Genomic DNA, 19240 nt, shown 5'->3' on the forward strand with positions numbered 1-19240 from the left:
CTTTCCGGCTGAAAAGAAGGGCAGGGCGGTAGCCAACCAGCAAAGGAGGCCGGTCCGATCCGCGTTTTGACATGCACGTGTAATAAGTAACATGCATCTATTGGTGCTATAAGATTGGTAACACAGTTGAGGGGATGGTGGTGATGAAATCGAAATATTGAAGAGACCTGATGGCCACTTGAGACTAGTTAATGATGCGAAGAGGAAGGGAAGCCACGACTGGTGGAGGCATTTCAGCATCATTCGTCGGTCTGGACTCTGGAGCAAACACTCCTGCCTGCAGTGCTGCCTCTCAAAACCAGGGAATGTCCCGTTTTCGAGACAGCACTAGGACTAAACGGATCAGGCGGCCCGAAATTAAAAAAGATCCGATAGGGTACCACCCCGGCGACGGCGTTTGGTGATATTATATCCGACCGACTCGTTCTGCTTTAAATTCGACGTCCCTCCCAGATTTTGTTAACCTCCAACATACGCTCGTTTCTAGCTGTTACAAACTCAGTATTACACTCCTTTAGCACCACAGTCACTCTTTATATTTGCTTGACACAATGGTTGTCCCACGCTCCCTCTTCACTCTTCTCGCCAGCGCATCGCTCGCCCTCGCAGGTGTAGCACCGCGTCAGGATGATGCTTCACCCACTTCAACAGACCCCGAATGCGCGATCGAGAAATTTGAGGCCCTTGCTTCGTCCATTGCTCCCGAAATCACGCCCCCCGCCAAACTCGGAGAATATATGGAGACAGCCGCCGAGATTGTCAGCGCAATTCGCACCATCCGCCCCTCCGACCTTGGCTTGGACTCGGATGAAGAAGCAGACATGCTTTGCGGCCTGGAATATGGTCCGTACGCCAGTATCAGGCCCACCGATTCCGCGATGCTGAAGGTCATGACGAGTTGGGAGGCGCAACGCTCGAGCGCGCGCGACAAGTGGTCTAGCACTGTGCACAGTCTTGCGACGCATTGCGGAACCATCAACGGACATGCGGCTGGCTATTTGATGAGCATGGTTGCATCCAACTATGAGGAGTGCAGGACCGCTAGGAGCATTTGGCAGGAGCTGACTACTGTCAATCAGAATGCCGCTGCTGCTACTGGCGCGACCAAGACTCCTGGGAATTCCGGCGGCCAGGACGAGACACCAACACAGACGGGAGATGTTACTGCGAACACATCAACATCTACATCTACTGCTGGGGCTTGGAAGGGAATGGAGACTGCTGGTCCGATGGTGGCCGTTGCCGGTATCATCGCCGCGGTCGTTGGACTCTGAGACCTCGAGCGGTCATCTTTTTGCGACTTGCTACTTTGGTCAACACACGATGATAGTCTGTCTTGCGATCTACGGTATACATAGTATAATACGAAGTCATGTCGCGAATATGTTCTCCGTGATTCGATGAACTGACTCCCGATTTCTCACCAGGCATTCCCTTCTTGCATCTAATCTCGACGACTACCTAGTACAACATCTTCAAGCCATCGGCATCCAGAACTCTGGCTTCATCCAGACCGCCATGTACAACCACCGCCACTGCCGCCCCTGCATCCATCAGCCCTACAGCCAAGCTCGGCAACGGCGGCTACCTGATCTCCGCCATTGATAACTACTCCACCTGCCTCGTCATCTTCATCACCAACAAGGACATTCGCGGCAGGAGCAAGGCCAACAGTGGTGCTTGGGCTGGCATCAACAACCTGCTTTACTGGGTCGATTAGAAGTTCTCGATTCAACTTCACTCTTTGACATCTCTTGTTTACGAGCATGCCAAGATTAAAGTCAAAAGAAGCCTTGTGATCCTAATGATGGCCCCTGATGCATCATGCAAGGTTAGGTTCAGATCTGCGCCAAGCATTACCCCTGAACACACAAGTCCCAACACAAGACCGCAGGGTGTCATTGGTGATCAAAGCAGCCCTCTAGGCATGATTTCACCTCGGAACCCGGCACCGACATTCGGCTTCAAAAGCGCCAACTTTTCCCTCCGAGATTCCAATTCTTTTGGGCCTCCATTTTCATCACCCACAGTCGTTACCATTGCAAAATCCACTCACCCAAGATGATACCCCAAACGATCCTTACCATCGCCGCCCTCGCCGGCACCACCCTCGCCCAAACCGTCACTCCACCTCCCCACCCAACCGCCACCTCTTCCCCGGCCCAAGCCTCCGAAGATTCGCTCTACTCCCTCTGCACCTCCCAACTAAACGCCTACCAGCGCCTGCGCCCTTCGCCCGCCCGGCAGGTAGAAGCCTTCTTCGACAATGCCCCCGAGCTCCAGGATCCTCGAAATAGGTACTGGGATCACGACCGCATCGACTCCCAATGCAAACGCGTCTGGGACGCGCGGAACACCATGGGCGCCACCGCTGCTCCGTCGCTCGCCTCTCAGTTCTCCGCTTTTACCTCGAGCTGGAACAGCTGGGTAGCTAACATCAAGGAGGAAGCGTTGGAGTGGGCAACGAAGTGTAATGAGTTTGGGGACAGTCCTTCAGGGTTTGATGGGGAGCCTAACAAGAGATGGGGCGCGAACTTTTATGCGTTAATTGTTACCGACGAGGCGGGGTGCAAGACGGCGATGAGTGACTGGTTGGGTGTTGCTGCTCGGACAAGGGCGACGGATCCTACGGCGAGTGAGACGAGTTTGGCGACGACAAAGGGTGAAGAGGCGGAGGAGCCGACAACTGCGGGGAATACACCTGCAAGCATCGATCAGGTGAGCACAACGACTTCGTCGGCGGGGGTGGCGCAGATGACGGGTTTGGGAGGGGTTATGATGGGGATTGTTGCTGTTGGTGGAGCGGTTGCGGGAGGGTTGCTCTAAGCTGTGTAGCTCTGGGTATGAGTTCAAAGAACTCTGCATACTATACAAAACGGATAATGTCTAAATATTTGGGTGTGGTGTTGCCAGACGGGAATGCAACGGCCCGCTGGTGCAGCCAACACCACCCTGGTAATCAGGGGTATGGCAGGGAAATTGCGCCATGGAGCCCGTCCTGTTTTGGTGACCCACACAATGGAAGTCGCCCATCGTCGTCACCTTGGTCCTTCCTCTTGATGTGAATGGCTCTTGAGACTGCCTGCGATTGGATCGAGTCAACCTTGCATCCAACAACACACGTACCGCGCGTGTAATTGCTAAACACCTTCAGCGGCAACTTCTTGCAATTCAGACATCCAACCGAGAAAATGGGCCTCTTCACACTCCTCTTCCTCCTGTCCTTTTCTCTCAGCGTGCTTGCCACTCATGATCCGGTGCTCCTCCCACCGCAGCACTTTCTGATCCCAGTGCAGACCTCAGACACGGTAACAATCCCCACCGAAACCAACGTCGAAGCATTAGCGTGCGCCTCGACCTTTTCCTCCCTCTCCGGCAGTTTCCCCACGGAGCCGCCCCGCGTCGAGGCGTTTTACATGTCAGCCCTACTCGACGAAGGATTCCTATCCGTCCACCCACGCATCACCGAGTTGATCTCCTCGGCTGAGATGTACATGCGAGTGATAAGCTCGACAACGATTACGGACCCCAACAAGTTCTCCAAGCCCTGCTCCGTTGTGATGGAACTCCAGACAGTGATCCGCGATGCGGTACCAACGGGTGTCACCAGCGACGAGCTGGTTGCTTATGATAAGGAGTTGACGTCTTGGATTAAGGAACACAACAGCGTGGTCACCGAGTTTGCTGGGCAATGCGGTGGCGTCGATGAAAGTCAAGCAGCACATGCCCTTGCGTTTGCGATTACGGGAATGGAAGAGTGCAAGACTGCCTTTGCGGTGGCGTATGGGGTGATTATTCCGGCTACGATGACGGACTGGACATCCACGGCCGGTGGGGCGAGAGCCTGGGAGACGGGGCTGGTGAAGGAGGTTGCTGCTGTTGTTGGGGGTGTTGCCGTAATGGGATGGTTCATGTGAATGCACAGCGAGGAGATCAACCTTGAGATAAGCAGCTTCGAAGTTAGTGAGGAACATTAATATACCATCATGACCCAGCACGTCGTGGACAAAATAACTGGTACTGCACCTGAAGTCGGTGAAATGTGTAATCATTATCAACCTACGCATCTTTGAAAAAAGGTCGGGCGTATTAACTATCTTTTGAAGCCTACTAATTATATCTTAAGGCCTCCTGACTATCTTTCAAGGCCTCTTAACGATCATTTAAGGCCCGTTAACGATCTTTTAAGCCCTATGCACTATCATTTAAGGCCTCTTGTCTAATTTTTTAAAGGCCTATTACATATCTTTCAAGGCTTATTAGTGATTTTTCGAAGCCTGCTTCAGTGCTTTGCAGTGCCAACTATTTTGTCCACAACGTGCCCAGCCATGTGACAAGGCTCATGAAGCAGTTGAACAGCCCTTTGACATTTGTTCAATGAGCATGCAAGTTTCTGGTCTCAATTGGGCATGCAACTCGGCGGGTCCCAATTTGGCTGCCTATACTTCTCGGAGCCTGCCCAGGTTCGGATCAACCACTGAGCCATCAACTCCTTGTCCGTCAACCAGGCCTTGGGTAACCAGTCGCACCAGGGGCCTCTGTCCGTGAAATCGTTGCTGTTTCGTCGAGGGAACCGCCAGTTCCTCCAGATTGGGGAGCGTGGTTTGCCCGAATCACCGGGTTCATGATGGGGATGGGACACAATGTTGGCAAAGGGGAATAGGGCAACCCGTGTGAAGTCCATGATGGCGATCTTGCCGTCTTTGCGGATGATGATGTGACTTGGGTCGCGGCGTTCGAAGGAAAGCATGCACTGCCACCACAGATAGGTTACCGCATCTTTGACTTGCTGTAGCACGGATGTGCGCACTTCTTCGTCTGGCAGTGTTCCCCGGGTGATCATATCCCGCACCAGTTCCCGTCTACCAACTCCAACAAAATCACACGCACACAGCGTGCGCCATGTGGCGTTTCAAGCGAGAACGTCCAAGATCCATGGTAATCCGGGGCAACACGAGAATATCCCTCCCTCATGCGTGTGCGCCCACGAAAAGGGGCAGGAACGAGCCCCCAGCGCATAGCCCAGACCCGCACGTGGCACGCAGTCCATCTCTACGTTTGTACAGTCGAATGCCTTCAACAAAGGATAGTCGATGTTATCGTAAATTTTGGCCATGAAGCGTTGCGAGGGGTCGTCGTCAAAATAGCATGGCACAACGGTAGGGCCTCCGCCCTCTCTCTGATGGACATCGCTGTCGATAATGATGGTTCATTCTTCTCGATCGCCTTCGGGAATATCCTCCCAAGCCATAATTTCGGCCGGTGGGTTGTTGAGCGCAAATCTGATGTTGTCCCTCTGTGCAAAAAATGGTTCTGGGCGTTGGGAAAAGTAAGAGCGGCCGAATGGTTCTGGAGGATTGTGAATTCGGATGTGAAGTTTGGTGCCTCGCGAGCATCGTTCGCTAGAAGGTTGCGACGACATGTTGATAACGTTTGACGTCAACGACTGTTGTGTGATTGTTTTGGGGAAGAAATTAGAATCAGCAAGATTTTTTAAGGGTGGGTTTGATATTGGTGGCAGGTCTGGAGGTTGCTGAGAAAAAGATTAAATAGGATGGTGGGCAGTGATTTGTCGGGATTGGTAACACTGAGGGCATGGGTTCAGAGGTTGTGAGACGGAAGTCGAGCCAAACCTTGTCAGGTGTTGGGGGCATACTTTGCTCGACGGCGTAAAATCTGGCTCACACTGGTACAATGGACAACTGCTGGTGTGTTACGTAGCAGACCAAACAAATTTCGAACAAAGGCAACGGTACTTGCTGATAGTTAATCTTGTGGATGTACTGGAAATACACTGTGAGTGGCCACCGGTTTGGCATCAACGGACCTTGGCGGAGGCGATGTGAAAGAAAGATATTGACTTGCAACTTGGCGGTCGAACATTGCCCTTTAAATTGTGATTTGAAATCCCTTGAGAATTAAACTTGTGGCCTTCTGTATTGCAGACGGTGAGTGAGACTTCTACCTACATCAGACATCATATGGCCAAGTCTGACATTGCACAAGATATCCAGTACAAAATCAGGCTAGGGTTTGTGACATGACTGCAGTGAAGACTGCCAGCAAGGTCGTGGCAAGGCTACAGTCTTATGTTTCCATCTGTACTTAGGTGCTTATGCTAACCTTCGAATTCCATAGCATCATTCATAACTATACAAAGTTCCACCCACGTATTCATATTTAGAGCAGGAAGGACTTTCACTAAGAACATGAGCCGCTGAAGGACCTTCCACAGCTCCGGTAACCCCCACTCACCGCCGTCCCATCCGGCATCCCCCCCTGAAAAACGCTTGTGTTCCAGCCAAGAACAACCGCCGAAAACACTCCCCAATACCAAGCAAAAGCCAAGCAAATTTATAATGTCCCTTCCCGTGGGTCCCAACCACTTCCAGTCGAGAACGAAGACGTTGTCTGCCGGGTTCCGTTGGAGAGACAACAGGCTTTTGCCACTCCGAAAACATCCACCGATGGCTAGGCAACTGGATCGAGATCCAGGTTCCACTCCCAGAACCCCAACCGACGCAGTGGCGGTGAGACGACAGCATGCATTCCAGCATGCTACGTCGGTCACTCCAGCACTGTTTGCTCAAGCATGTCAAGTAGAAGACATCCGTCGTGACCATGAGCGTCCCAACCGCGTAAACAGAGGCACTTTCGTGGGGCTCGCCTTGGTCATTTTGAGGTCGTCAATACTCGTCAACGAAAAGCTCCGTTTTTTGTCCTTCTCTCCTGCCCGCACCTCTCTCACTGTTGGCGACTGCCGTTTCCCCATGGACGACCACTGCTTGGCGGCTGTTTGAGCTGAGAGCACGGGGAGCTGCCGCGTGTCCGCCTTGCGCTGGGATGAAGTTTGTTCTTCGCTCTGTGTGCTCTCCTTGGTCTGGGCCTTGTCCAAGGAGTACACCTCGCTGAGGGGACGAACCTGGGTGCTATCGGATTCCCGCCGACTGACGGGGCTGGTGGCAGTGGAGTCGTCAACTGGGAGCATAAAGGAGAACGGGAATTCCACCGCGTTTCCGACTGGATAGAGCGGTTAGTTGTGTCAGGAGCGGTGTAGAGTAAATAGGGGTAACATAGGACATACCGTAGGTGGACCAGATGTGGGTGTCAACAGTGTACTTGAAGAATTCACTGCTGACGGGGTTAAGGTTGTTCTGGTGAAGCCATCCAACCACCCATTGCTCCGATAGCTTGACGACATCTGACTTCTTTCCCGGCATCAGCAGCGAAGTGTCTTTACTTGCTGCATAGTTAAGGATGAACTGGCGTCGAGAGTGTTCGGCGGCAGTCAGGGCTTTCATGATGTTGCGTCGCTCCAAGTCCGCTGGGGCCGACTGACGTCTCCGCTCTCTGACAGCAATGTTCGCCGCGTCTGATGTCATGATGTCTGTTACTTGAAGTGTAAATGGCGCCGGATGCTGGGATGAAAGGTAGTGTTATGGAGGTTTTTCGTGGAGGAACTTGGGTTGTCGTGGGTACATTGAGGGTCAGGTCATGTATCTATGGTCTGCCGGTCTGATCCAACGTCTGATGCTTGTCGAGCAGTTCTTATGGCTGTTAGGGGAAGGGGAGATCGGGATGGGATGGTAGAATTTGGATGGTTCGAAGAAACACAAGGTTGACTTTGGTCTGTTATCAGTTTGGCGTGGACCAAGTGGGGGCTGGCTTCTTTAAGTGGTCGTGGATCGGTGCCCTTTTGGTGCCATCGGAGGAACGAAGTTTGGGCTGAGTCTGGACGGGCTGGTATCACCCGTGGCCGGGACGATCCCAGAGGCCCAACCGCACGGTACGGGGTGTAGGGGTGTCCTACAGGTTGTCAGCCCTCCGCAGGCCCCCTTCGCTTTTCCGCTGCAATGTCGTACCGAGTTGTCTTTGGACCAAGAAGTCGGGTTCTGGCTAAGAAAAACCGCCAAGGAACCGCCAAGGGCGTGGTGTTACTTGGCATACGGCAGTCAGAGGGAGCGAGTGATGCCGGGGGTTTGGATGCGAAGATGTTTGCGGGGAAAGAAGCTGGGGAAGCTTCCGTCCATTTTCTGGACTGTGGCAGCCTGCGCTACCAGCCGACGGGGCGCCAGCCAGCCCACGGCGGACTGTTTCTCAACCGACAATCAGTCCGATTGTTCTGTCTGTGTAGTGAAGAGCAATGGTGCCATCAGCATTCTTCTTTTATGCGAAAGGGCATTTACAAAGGTGGTCAGCGAGCAACTCGGACTGGTCAGGTATGGCCCCGACACTTGGGCCCAGCAAACTGCCATGCCATGTTTCGTGTCTCTCCGGCTCGGTGGTTTGCATTCCAACAGCATCTTGGCGTTGTCGATCCTTTTCCTCCTGAAAGGAGAGCTGACTTGTAAGATGGCCATGTGCTAGTTGTTGCCAGGTTTGGTGCCCTTTCAAGGCACGTCACTGCTGTCATTGACACTGTCCGGAAACGGCCGCCTTTCCCAGTCGACATCATCTTCAACCAGTCGGAAGCCAGAATGTGCTTTGCCAAGACATGCCCCTGTCATATGTTCGATGTGGTTTGGAACGACAACTGTTCTAGGCCCAGACCTTATCTTGGATACATCACCCTACATGAGGATGTTGAGCCTCAACGGAATTGAGTGGTTGACATGCCGGTGGTGTAAGTGTTCAGTACAGACAATGGCACTCAACACCCTCAATTTCGGAACGGATACCCAGCCCCCTGATGGCGGCAGCAACATGCAGCCGATCTTTCCCGTCATCGCCAATCATTTGGAAAATGTCGGAATCTCTCGATGTGATGGGTCAAAAATGCCGTGTTCGGAGCACAAGAGATGAGTTTATGCTGATCGTAGGACAACATTTGATGGTCATGACAAGCTCATATAGGCTGGCATTAATTGCTTCAATCAGATAGTCCAGTCAGCAACAATAGTATGGTTTTTTTGGTGATACCTAGTTGGATCTGAGCTCATGAACCCAGTCAAATAGGTACCTAGCACATGACCGATTGAGACACATTCCTTGCATCAGCCGGCAAGCCTTAACCAATTGGTATCCCGGGTGTCAGATTTGTCATTTGGGTAACCTTTGTCATCCCGACAGAGTTAGTTGGATTGTGTATTTGCCGCATGTGAAGTTCCGGTCTCCAGTGATGAGAATGATGTTAGTGTCACAACATAAGGTGAAGCATACAACTCATACACAAATCTTTGTGTGGGCTTGGGTATTGTTTACGCATGATATTTATCTGGTGTGGCACATTGCTTCACACACACATTAAAAGTGGGTAAAAAATATCGATCATGTTTCTCTTGAAAAATCTTACCAAATTAAAATAGTACCTAGGCTAGGTGAGGCAAAGGGCTGGGTGAATGACGTTGACGGCTGTTTATATTTATTGCAGCTGCTATCAAACAGAGTACCATACGTGATTGTGTAGTTCAAGTGTGAGTCCGCTGTCCAGCTCTTCTCACAAGGCTGTGTGAGAGGACTTTGGCCTCTTTCCAGATTAGCACACTCTAGTTGCTCGCTCTTCTTGAAATCTGTATTTTTCATTAATAGTCTCAAATTTCGTCTTGTTTCTCCTTCATATCTGAGATAATCAAGGTACCAAGAGCGGAAAAGACCTGACCAAGCCAAACCATCCACGGGGAGCAACTCAAGGCGTGTGAGTCTGGAGGTGGGTATACTCAGCAAGAATTCTGCCTATTGTAAGGGTTGACTCATGGAGCCACCCAAGTATGTCATCCGAAGTCTGTCATCCCAAGTCAAGCAATCAGCTCCCAGTCAACCAGCGGACTTCTCTGCACAGATATAATTTCCCCATTTCCCGCCACTTCCAGCCTCCAGCAGATATCCTCGTGTATTTATTCTTCGTTCAGAGAATCAGAGGACCTTTTCTTACTCTTTTCGAACCATCTTACTTCTCTCCAATTATATCACTTCTCTCCAACAGCCAACATGGGAATGAAACAACTTTCCGATCGCGAGTCCAGGGCGGCCCCTGCTAGTGTGAAGACCTGGTAGGTAGGCAGAGATGGGAAGCTACCTACCGTAGAGAATGATCATTGATCTAGCCCTTAGAATTGCTCTTTGAATTGTGAACACTGGTGGTACACGAGCGCTCAAAGCTCCCTGTGTTGGAGACCTGTTTGGCGTGGTCATAATGTTCTGACAAAATTACCTTGTGCCTAGTTCTTGAAAGTTGCGTTCCTTTGCTTCCATCCTGTCGTCATGCCAGCTGCTTCCGGACTTCCAGGCATCTTTCCTTTTCAAGTCTACATATTGAGAGTAATGCAGATTACCATTGTTATTTGCCCTGAGTGGTGTGTATAACGGGATATTTGGCTCTAAAGATACCGAATTACCTAGGTAAGATGGTCTCTGTATATGAACAATGTGTTCTAACGGGTCCGCCAGTTGGTGGTATCTTGACATTCATCTTACCTCTGCAGGACCTAAGTTCTGCAAGAAAGAAAGGTCTCCTCTTTTATCCAAGACAACCTGGAAGGCAACAGTCCATTCATGTCTTCCATAAAGAGATTGAAATGGGATACAAATGGAACCTAAGATGACAAATGTATTGTGAGATGTGATGTTTACAGTAGTGAGAATATGTTGGTAACCTGGAAGTGCAGCTGCACTTTATCTTGCTATCTAGAGATGATGCTTTCTTACCTAGGTATACAAAAGTCTTCTTTTACCTGGATTATATTGGAGAATGAAACCCATTGCGAGGAATATTGATAATCGCCGCGAGATGGCAGTTGCTCCATTGCTACCGAGCCATCTGTTCCAAAGTCATAAATTTAGCTTGCGGAGAGTGAAACGTTTTGCCATTTAAATCCCGGCAGAAAAGCATCCTTGGTAGCGCTGCCTACAGCACAATCGACCTACACAACAACTAAAAGGCCGTTTTAGAAATTTGGCAAAAGCTCCAACGACCGAAGCAGGAACCAACCATCAATATGTCTACATCAAAACCTTCGCGAATCTTTTCGCCTTCTGTGTCCTCCTTGGTGTCCTCTTCGTCTGATGATAGGCAGTCATCCGAGGAAAACCTCCTCGCGATCGCACGCCGCAATCTACTCCAGATTCATCCCAATATTAGTTCCATCCGCGTCCCCGGGCCATCGGTAACGCCGGGGCGAACCCAGCCAATCACGCAAACGCCATTGCCTTCTGCGCGCCCTCCACCATCGTTGCGTCCCCAGCCGCCCTCTGCTCGTGCCCCAGCGCGCTCCAAGTCCACCTCTGAGCAAACATCTCTGTCAACTTCGCCAGTCCAGCCGACCCCTGGCAAGCCCCCTGCTCTGCCAAAGTTGGGCTACTTTCGCTCTCCACGCAGCACCCTACCTGCCTCTCAACCAAACACAACCCAGAAGCAACAGCAGCAACAACATCACTCGGCCCCCGAACCCGAGGACCCTCTCATTGCACCCCCATTCCCCTGCCTACCCGGCACCTTGGCCCCACCCTCCGTAATCGCCATCTTCAACAACACCCCCTCCGGACCCTCCCTCACAAACCCCATCTTCCCCATCCCCCCCTCCTCCCTCACACCAGCAGTCTTCACCTCATCCCTCAGCCCCTCCCAAACCCTCCTCTTCACCAACCCCGACGGCCCCCCCGGCTATCCCCGTTTTCTCCCACCAGACAGCGTCACCCCGGAAACCGACCCGAGCACCTTCCGTGCCTGTGACTGCGTCCTCACCCTACTATGGTTATACAGCCCCCAACTAGCACTCGACTTTTTCGGCCCCGACAGCCCCAAACACGACGTCAATTTAGAGGTATTCGACGGCCGGGTGCAAGAGCACTGGGTGAAAAAGGAGACACCGGGAGGGGGGTTGCGCCAGGTGCCGCAGTTTGGTGTTTGCAGGGTTGGTGATGAAGTTACGGTTTGTTTATCCCCCTCCAACCCCCCCCCCCCCCCCAAAAAAAAAAAATTTATACAGTTGTTGACTCTACAGGAAATAGATCGGCTTCCGGACTCAGTCCAGCAAGAGAATGTGTCGCTACAGGGCCAAAATCTCGCGTGATACGGGGTTATGGACTAGCATTGACGCCAAGGACGAGGTTGTTTGTGCTGAGCGGGAGGAGAAGGAAAAAGTAGAAAGATTTGGGGCTATTGTTGGAAGAGAGTTGCTCTTGACTAGGTTTTGGTACCGGCAGCCGTATTATGAGGTTAGGATTGAGGTTGATGGGATGATGATTGCTTATACATGGAGTGCACGCTCAAGCATATCACTTCACGGCGACGAACAAACACGTGGTGAACGAATAAAAATTCGACTTCGAGGTATCATATCATGTACATAAAAATGGCATCGAGCCGGCCTTTTCTCTCCCCCTTTCGGCACCGCCCGGGTGGTGGTTATCTGCTTTCACCCTTCTTACTCCTCCTCCTTCTCCCCATCATTTCGACTTAGAGACGGTAGAATCTCTGCCCGTTTCTCATCGACCTCTTTCCAATGCGGCCTCTGCCATTGTCAGAGTCGCTGTCAGAGTCCTCGCCATCAGTGTCAGAGTCGATGCCGTCAGTGTCGGAGTCGGTGTCGTTTCCATTGTTCTTTCCCTTTCCCTTTCCCTTGCCCTTACCCTTGCCCTCGGGTGCCTGACGCGCAAGAACAACAGCGGCATTACCCTTGCCCTTGCCCTTGCCCTTGCCAACTTGAAGCTGTTGGGCACCGGCACCAACGAGTCTGAGAAGGTCATTGATAGCACCATTAGCATTGCCCTTGCCCTTGCCCTGAGCCTGACCAACAAGTAAGCCCAAAAGCTGGTTGAGCTGGCCTCTGTTGACGTTTTGGCCCTGGCCCTGGAGCTGACCAGTGACAAGCTGGAGGAGCTGGTTGAGCTGAGCGTTACCGTTGCCGTTGCCGTTGCCTCTGAGGACCTGGCCGAGGAGCAGCTCCAGGATGTCATCGACGTCATCGATATCAAGCTCGTCGTCGGAGTCATCGACCCGCACGACACGGTTGACTCTGCCGCCGCCAATCAAGTTGAGAAGTCCGCCAAGGTTCAGGTTGTTGTTGCCGGCGCCGAGGTTGAGGCCATTCCCTCCGATTCCGATGAGCCTCAAGAGATCGTTGATGTTGGCATTGCCTCCTCCAATAAGCTGGAGCAGATCCTGAAGACGGATGTTGCTGTTATTCTTGCCCTTGCCTCTGTTGTTGTTATTGTTGTTGTTCTTCTTTCCCCTCGCAGGCTCGGTGCCGTTGACGATAACAACAGGCGTGGCTGTAGCGGTTGCCTCGGTGATGGTGGAGATGATCTCCTCGATCTCCTCGGTTGCGGTAGGAGTCTCGGTTACTACCACCTCTGTTTCCTCAACAGCTGTGGTCTCGGCGACGGTCTCGGCGGCGGTCGTCTCGGCCACCGCGGTCTCGGTGACCACCACAGCCTCGGATGTGACAGTTACAACAACAGCACCATCCTGAGGAGCAGGGACAGCCTGAACTGCTTGACCGAACAAAAGAGTGGATGCCAGAACGGCGTGTCTCCAGGACAATGTGATGGCCATTTCGTCTGATTTTGTGGCTTTGTCGTTAGGAAACAAAAAAAGGAACGTTGTCGTAAGTAATGATGCAGAATCAAAAGGATTGTCGTTAAAAGAAAGAAAAAAAGGGATCAACCCTGGTGACGTTGAAAGAAAGGAGGGAAAGGGCGAAGAAAGGAAGAAACAGCAAAGTCGAGTATCGAACTGACGACCAAAAGGAGAAAAGGGCTCTGGAAAAAAGGTGGGATGAACCTCCCCTTTTAAAGAGGCACAATTGGGACGAAGCGTCTGTTCTCCTACGAGACACCATCGCGTTGGATTTGACACATCCTGGCTCGATGTTACCTTGCACTTCGAACCTTCATGCTTAGTCCCATCTCCTGTTTGGAAAAATCTCCTAGGCTCGAGCCAGGGTGCCAAAACATCGTCAACAGCGGCAGCTGGCGCGCTTCAACGAACCCGGAAGTTGGTAGGTTCCCAAAAGTGCACTGGCAGTCTGAAACCCCACGTCGATCAGTCGTCTCGAACCCTGGGATGTGCCGTCCTCGCGCTAGCTTCATCAGAAGTGTGGTGCGGCTCTTCAGTCGCTCGAGGTTGCATTGAGCGGCAGCCATTGGGTCTTCGGTTGCCCCTGTGGGGATCGTAGCGTGCCCTTGGGGTTTGGTGCCAAGATCTTGGGAACCTGGAGAAAGTGTTTCAGCTCTCCGTCTCAGACGAAGTAACCTGTCACTGCGATTTGGTGGACAAAAGGAGAAAGTCGCCTACACTACCTCAACGAAGCCATTGCCGATGGTAATACAGCAAGGTTCTTCAAGCAAGAAAAACCAATGTCGAGTTTTGAGTTTGTTGTTTCCTGCTGGCTCCATCCCCTGCGTGTTTGAAGCTTTCTTTAGACCAAGGGCCAGGCGCACCAATCAGAGACGAGGAGTTGACCAGAAATATGTCAACACAACCATTCCATCAACCGTCGTCTGGCCTGACTTCAAGGAGGTGGGAGATAATAATAGAACCTCAGACCAGACGAAATCATGCATAGATGATCTTCTAAGCGGCCGATCAGATGGATAAGCCCTTGGGGTTGTCGGTTACTGTGTCGATGCAGACTGGCCTAACCTTGAAATCAGAGACGGCGTATTGATCTTGATCCTTGATGTTTGTCGACCATCCGCGCTGTTTACCATGGTTGCCGACCCTCCACCTTACTGCAACCCAGCTTCCGTGCCTTGGTCACATTGGCCCGGTCCAAGCAAGTGTACATGGATCTCGCCGAGTTTGTTTTCGGGCTTGGCATGGACGCAATGCATCCTGCGACAAAGAGAGTCCGATGCTCAATCAAGGGAGCGTAAACTTATAAAGTTGCGTGCCCTGCCCTTTCTTCAACCTTCCATCTTGAAAGGCGGGGCAGTGGTCGAAATACTCCCCATGCATTAGACCGTGGACATATGCCTCACCAACCAGCAAATACTCACCACTCCCATCATCTCGTGGACGTACAAGAAATGGCATACCCGCGCCGCTGATAATCACCAGCATATCCCCTGGCATGGTGTGAGCGGGCCCATATCCCATCCATCCTCCCGGCGTGACAAACGCACAGCGTGAGTGAAAAACAATGTGAGATATCTGAGCAGAAAACAGCTACATCCATTACAAAACGACTGAGCTTGTCCACGTCGCCCTCCCAATTTCCAAGAAGCCCATGGGTTTTTATTCTGGTTTTCTTTGCCCTCCAGTAGTGCAGTAATAGCGATGCCTCATCGGGATACAGAGTTTGTAGGTAGTAAACCAGTTCATCTCTCGCAAACTCATGTGCTGGACTAGTGCAGCTTCGGGATTCATGAGGTACAACGTCTCCTATCCTTGTCCTCCAAAGAGCCTCATTGGAAGGGCAAGGTGAATTGATAGTCCCAGGTGCCTGCCAGAAAGCTGATTAGCTCTGTCGTCCCATGCGTTCCTAGAGTGCTGCCATCTCGCGATGAGTAACAAATCCCCATGTCGGCACATGGTAGCCTGAGAAGCGGTTCCCTAGGCATTTTTGGGCTGTAATTGGGGTTTGAACAAGTGGCAATAGTTGAAGACTCCGTTTTGTGTTCGAAATTCGGTTTGATCGTCTGTTTTCCTGTCTTTTTCCTGACTCTCATCAACACGTGTTGTTTGTGGCTGACAGCCAAAGCAGGTCCCACATGATTGAGCAACGCGAGAGAACACATTCGCGAACGCTTCAGAATCGGGTTGTCGGTTTCGGCCTGCTGGCTGTGTGCGGAAAGCATTGTCGGTTAGCTCCACTTCATCTACCGGAAAGGCCCATACACCCAGTCGTTGACCTTGGGCGAGTTGGAATTCATTTGAGAGACATCCAGAGGCACGGTATATTGCTGCCCGTCGGTAGGTTATGCCTACCAGCGGGAGCGGAGCTGATGGAGCACGAACGAGCCGCTGATCCAAACGTGGCAACCAACTTGGCCACGGTTGCTCATCATCCCATTCCCGCAAACCGGCACACCATGACAAAATATTGAGACTGCCGGATTGACCGAATGAATACTGAACAAAGGTGGCGAAGACTGACTGAACATCTGCGCTGTAGTCTACCGGAATATGAAATGTCGCTTCGCGGGGTTCAAGTCCTAGTAAGCCGTAGATCTTGTCTCTTGGATTTGACACGAGCTGTGGATTCGTTATCAGGATAAGTTCTTTCAAATCCAGGTGTCCTTTTGTTGCCTGCACTATATTCCGTAGCTGCAGGGCCGCTCTAGCCAAAAGTTATCCATCGTCGTGTGAAAAAAGTCCAGTTTAAACCGTTGTTGGAACGCTGGATAATCGGTTTCAAAATAGCTAGGCGTAAGGTGAACCCGGAGCTGGTCGAATCCAAGCAGAAGCAGTCCCAACACATGCTCGAGTTGCCTATCATCATCAACGGGGGCTTACTAGGCAGGGTAAACTCCTGAAGGATCCACGTTCTCCGGAACCAGGGGCAAAAAGGATGTTGGATATGCCCATTATTGCATCAAGGATTGAACATGAGGCCAAATGAATCTTATCTGCTGTAATGAATCCGACGTGTCTTTGTAATGTTGGGCAGCCGGGATAGTTGCATCTCGAACGGCCAACTCCTGTCTCAAATCCATGACTTGGTCGGTAGATTGGTTCCCTGTCCCAAGCCAGACTAGGACAGTTGCATGAGAGTAGATTGTGCACATGAGTGGCATCTGTGTATTCTTTTCGGTGATATTCGCCTGGTCGATGCAAATAGCGTCTACCCACAGCATGAGGGGCAATCCATTGCAGAATTTGGGACGAATTATCCGCAGTGCAGCGTGGAGGATTGCTGAGACATTGACAACATGCCTGTTGAGTCTGAGTGACGGTAACCCTCCTCCTGTTTGATCCGTGCTCGAGGTATTCACTTCTTGGTGCCAGGCGTACGACAACGCGCTGAATTCCGGAGGACGGTCGAGACTTTGTGCAAACAACTCTCCCAGATATACGCTCGTCGTCCGCTCCCGGGTGAAGCTTTAGCAATCTGATCTCTCGTGCTTGCGCGTCAAGTGGTACTGAGGAGTATAGTAGAGTGTTCGCAGTCTATCGGGCGGCTTGCTGCTCAGGGGTCGTGGTGCAGGACATCATCAGTAGCGAGGTTTTTTTCAGTGCCGAGGATCTCACTACAAGACTGAAACATACTGCGATACGCCGGTTTAGCTTGTGCGCTTTTGGTGTTATTCTGACAGATTAAGGAAAGGCACAACTACCATGTCAAAAATCTGTATTAAAAGTTTCTACTGTATCCTATCCAATACCAGCTCAGACAGACGCCATCCCATCAACCCCCTACTTGAACTGTAGAGTACCGTTGGCGTTTCCTATCCGCTCATCCAGATTGAGGGAGCTGCTGACCCAGCAGCCATCACCTCTGCGAAGCTCAGCAACCAGTCTCTTGCCGCAGTCCTCAAGGCGCACATTTCTCGCCGAAGAACCAAAGTTGCCGCCAGCCTGGCCGCCCTGGCTACCACCTCCAGGAAGCTTGATCACTTGACCGGGGTGGATCAAATCGGGGTTCTGGAGGCAGTTGATCTTGGCCAGCTCTTGCCAGTTGGTACCGTGACGCTGGGCAATGTCGCGGAGGGTGTCGCCGGGCTGAACAGTCACGCTGCTGGGCTTGTTGCCGCAGCTGTTGATGTTGGCGCCGCCAGAAGTCCAGCGGAAGTTGCCGTTGCTGTTCTCGATGATCTTGTTCAGGCTGATGCTGGTGGGCTGGTAGGAGCCATCAAGACGGCGGCACTCGCAGTGCAGCATGAACTCGCCGTGGGCGTCCAAGCGGATATCCTTGGCGGAACCGCTGAAGTTGCCGCCATGGCTAACACCGTTATCGCGAGGCTGGTTGCTGTGATGGTGTTGCTGCTGTTGCTGTGGCTGAGAAGCGCGTCTCCGGTCCTCCTCCTCTCTTCTGCGTCTGTCCTCCTCGTCCCTGCGCTTGCGGTCCTCGTCATCTCTCCTCCTTCTGTCGTCATCCTCCTTCCGTCTCTTCTCGTCCTCCTCTCTCTTCCTCTTCTCCTCCTCCTCGCGGCGGATCCTGTCCTCTTCCTCCTTCTTCTTCTTCTCCTTCTCTTCGTCCTTCTTGTCCTTCCAGTCCTCAACACCGTCCTGCAGCTTGTGACCGGCAACTGCACCGGCAACAGCGCCGAGGACGGTGCTCAGCTTGCTGTGGCCGGTCTTGCCGCCAATCTTGTTACCACCGAAACCACCGGCTATACCACCACCAACGGCGCCGAGGAAGCCACGCTCCTGTTGATCGCCATGTTGTGGGTTGCTGCCTTGGTAGTGCTGTTGGGTCTGTTGGGCAGCGGCGGCGTAGTAAGAGGCAGCTTCGCCCTGGACATTGCTGCCCTGGTTGTTGTTGTTGTTGTTGTGGTAGCTCATGGTGAAGGTTTCTGGTGAGTCTGATGGGGCGGTCTGTGTGTAGTTGATATCTTCAGAGGGGGAAATAGGGCAAAGGCCGCAAGGTGGTGAGGTTTTGTGTGGATGTTTGTGTGAGGATATCGAGGCAAGGTCGGTCCAAGACTACAGCTTATATAGACCAACAGTTCGCAATGGGGTCATCTTGAGCGGTCGTCGGACTTTGAGGACCCTTGTGGTCCAGACCTCACCGCACCGCCGCAAGCACTGGCCACTTGCCGCCGCTCGAGTCGGACGAAACAGTCGCGGTCCCACTCCGGGGCCCACTTGGGTTCAGCTTCGCCTGGCTTTCGTCGATTCAAGTCGCCAGACCGCCGAGATCGTGGACACGCGCCACGCGTATCAAAGGCTTAGCCAAACCTTGGCTGCCGTGTTAGCCGTTCCGCCCGACGGTTACCTCCGTCCGAGTGGCGATCGGGGCCCAGGATCGTCCCCGGACGATGCGGAGCGGCGGGGTCCAACTGTGGAGTTGGGCTGCCGTCGTACGATCCCTTTCAGCTTGGTGTCTCAACACCAAGCATTTGGGTCCTGCGTGAGCATTGCTGTCGTGTTTCCGTGACAGGCCTTCGGTTTCTCCGAGTGGCTCTGGATGAACCTAAGGCTTAAGTTGTTGACAGATTATAGAACACGTGTAATTTCTTGTCTTGGTGCTTTACTGATAGGAATGAAGATGGGAGAGATCACCTGTAAGGGCGACAACCCTCTCCAGCTACAAGAAATCAGGGGATGGAGATGTTCAAGGTGACCGTTTTCTGTCGAGCAAGGTCACTGTGAGCCCAAATAAGCAGATGAAAAAAAGGCGGTAATAGGTAATCTACA

At 52.2% G+C, this 19240-nt stretch overlaps 8 protein-coding genes across 8 annotated transcripts; 4 read left to right on the plus strand and 4 right to left on the minus strand.

The window, feature by feature from the left end:
• Window positions 1-1080: 1080 nt before the first annotated feature.
• Window positions 1081-1465, plus strand: PODANS_1_1170 (uncharacterized protein; the record flags this gene model as incomplete). Its single annotated transcript, XM_001912266.1, has 2 exons — window positions 1081-1378; window positions 1428-1465. 2 exons carry the CDS (start codon window positions 1081-1083, stop codon window positions 1463-1465), a joined length of 336 nt encoding a protein of 111 aa, XP_001912301.1.
• A 596-nt stretch (window positions 1466-2061) lies between these two features.
• Window positions 2062-2826, plus strand: PODANS_1_1175 (uncharacterized protein; the record flags this gene model as incomplete). The annotated part of the gene is made up of 1 exon (XM_001912267.1): window positions 2062-2826. One exon carries the CDS (start codon window positions 2062-2064, stop codon window positions 2824-2826), a length of 765 nt encoding a protein of 254 aa, XP_001912302.1.
• A 365-nt stretch (window positions 2827-3191) lies between these two features.
• PODANS_1_1180 (uncharacterized protein) lies at window positions 3192-3917 on the plus strand (the record flags this gene model as incomplete). Its single annotated transcript, XM_001912268.1, has 1 exon — window positions 3192-3917. The coding sequence occupies one exon, from the start codon at window positions 3192-3194 to the stop codon at window positions 3915-3917; it is 726 nt and encodes a 241-aa protein (XP_001912303.1).
• A 2678-nt stretch (window positions 3918-6595) lies between these two features.
• PODANS_1_1190 (uncharacterized protein) lies at window positions 6596-7382 on the minus strand (the record flags this gene model as incomplete). Its single annotated transcript, XM_001912269.1, has 2 exons — window positions 6596-7020; window positions 7085-7382. 2 exons carry the CDS (start codon window positions 7380-7382, stop codon window positions 6596-6598), a joined length of 723 nt encoding a protein of 240 aa, XP_001912304.1.
• A 3552-nt stretch (window positions 7383-10934) lies between these two features.
• On the plus strand, window positions 10935-12288 carry PODANS_1_1194 (uncharacterized protein; the record flags this gene model as incomplete). The annotated part of the gene is made up of 2 exons (XM_001912270.1): window positions 10935-11861; window positions 11947-12288. The coding sequence occupies 2 exons, from the start codon at window positions 10935-10937 to the stop codon at window positions 12286-12288; spliced, it is 1269 nt and encodes a 422-aa protein (XP_001912305.1).
• A 106-nt stretch (window positions 12289-12394) lies between these two features.
• PODANS_1_1197 (uncharacterized protein) lies at window positions 12395-13492 on the minus strand (the record flags this gene model as incomplete). Its single annotated transcript, XM_001912271.1, has 1 exon — window positions 12395-13492. The coding sequence occupies one exon, from the start codon at window positions 13490-13492 to the stop codon at window positions 12395-12397; it is 1098 nt and encodes a 365-aa protein (XP_001912306.1).
• Window positions 13493-16467: 2975 nt separating this feature from the next.
• Window positions 16468-16737, minus strand: PODANS_1_1200 (uncharacterized protein; the record flags this gene model as incomplete). Its single annotated transcript, XM_001912272.1, has 1 exon — window positions 16468-16737. One exon carries the CDS (start codon window positions 16735-16737, stop codon window positions 16468-16470), a length of 270 nt encoding a protein of 89 aa, XP_001912307.1.
• Window positions 16738-17296: 559 nt separating this feature from the next.
• Window positions 17297-18385, minus strand: PODANS_1_1210 (uncharacterized protein; the record flags this gene model as incomplete). The annotated part of the gene is made up of 1 exon (XM_001912273.1): window positions 17297-18385. The coding sequence occupies one exon, from the start codon at window positions 18383-18385 to the stop codon at window positions 17297-17299; it is 1089 nt and encodes a 362-aa protein (XP_001912308.1).
• Between the last annotated feature and the right edge of the window lie 855 nt (window positions 18386-19240).

The sequence above is a fragment of the Podospora anserina genome, chromosome 1 (assembly GCF_000226545.1).
Source record: "Podospora anserina S mat+ genomic DNA chromosome 1, supercontig 1".
NCBI classification, from domain to species: Eukaryota; Fungi; Ascomycota; class Sordariomycetes; order Sordariales; family Podosporaceae; genus Podospora; species Podospora anserina.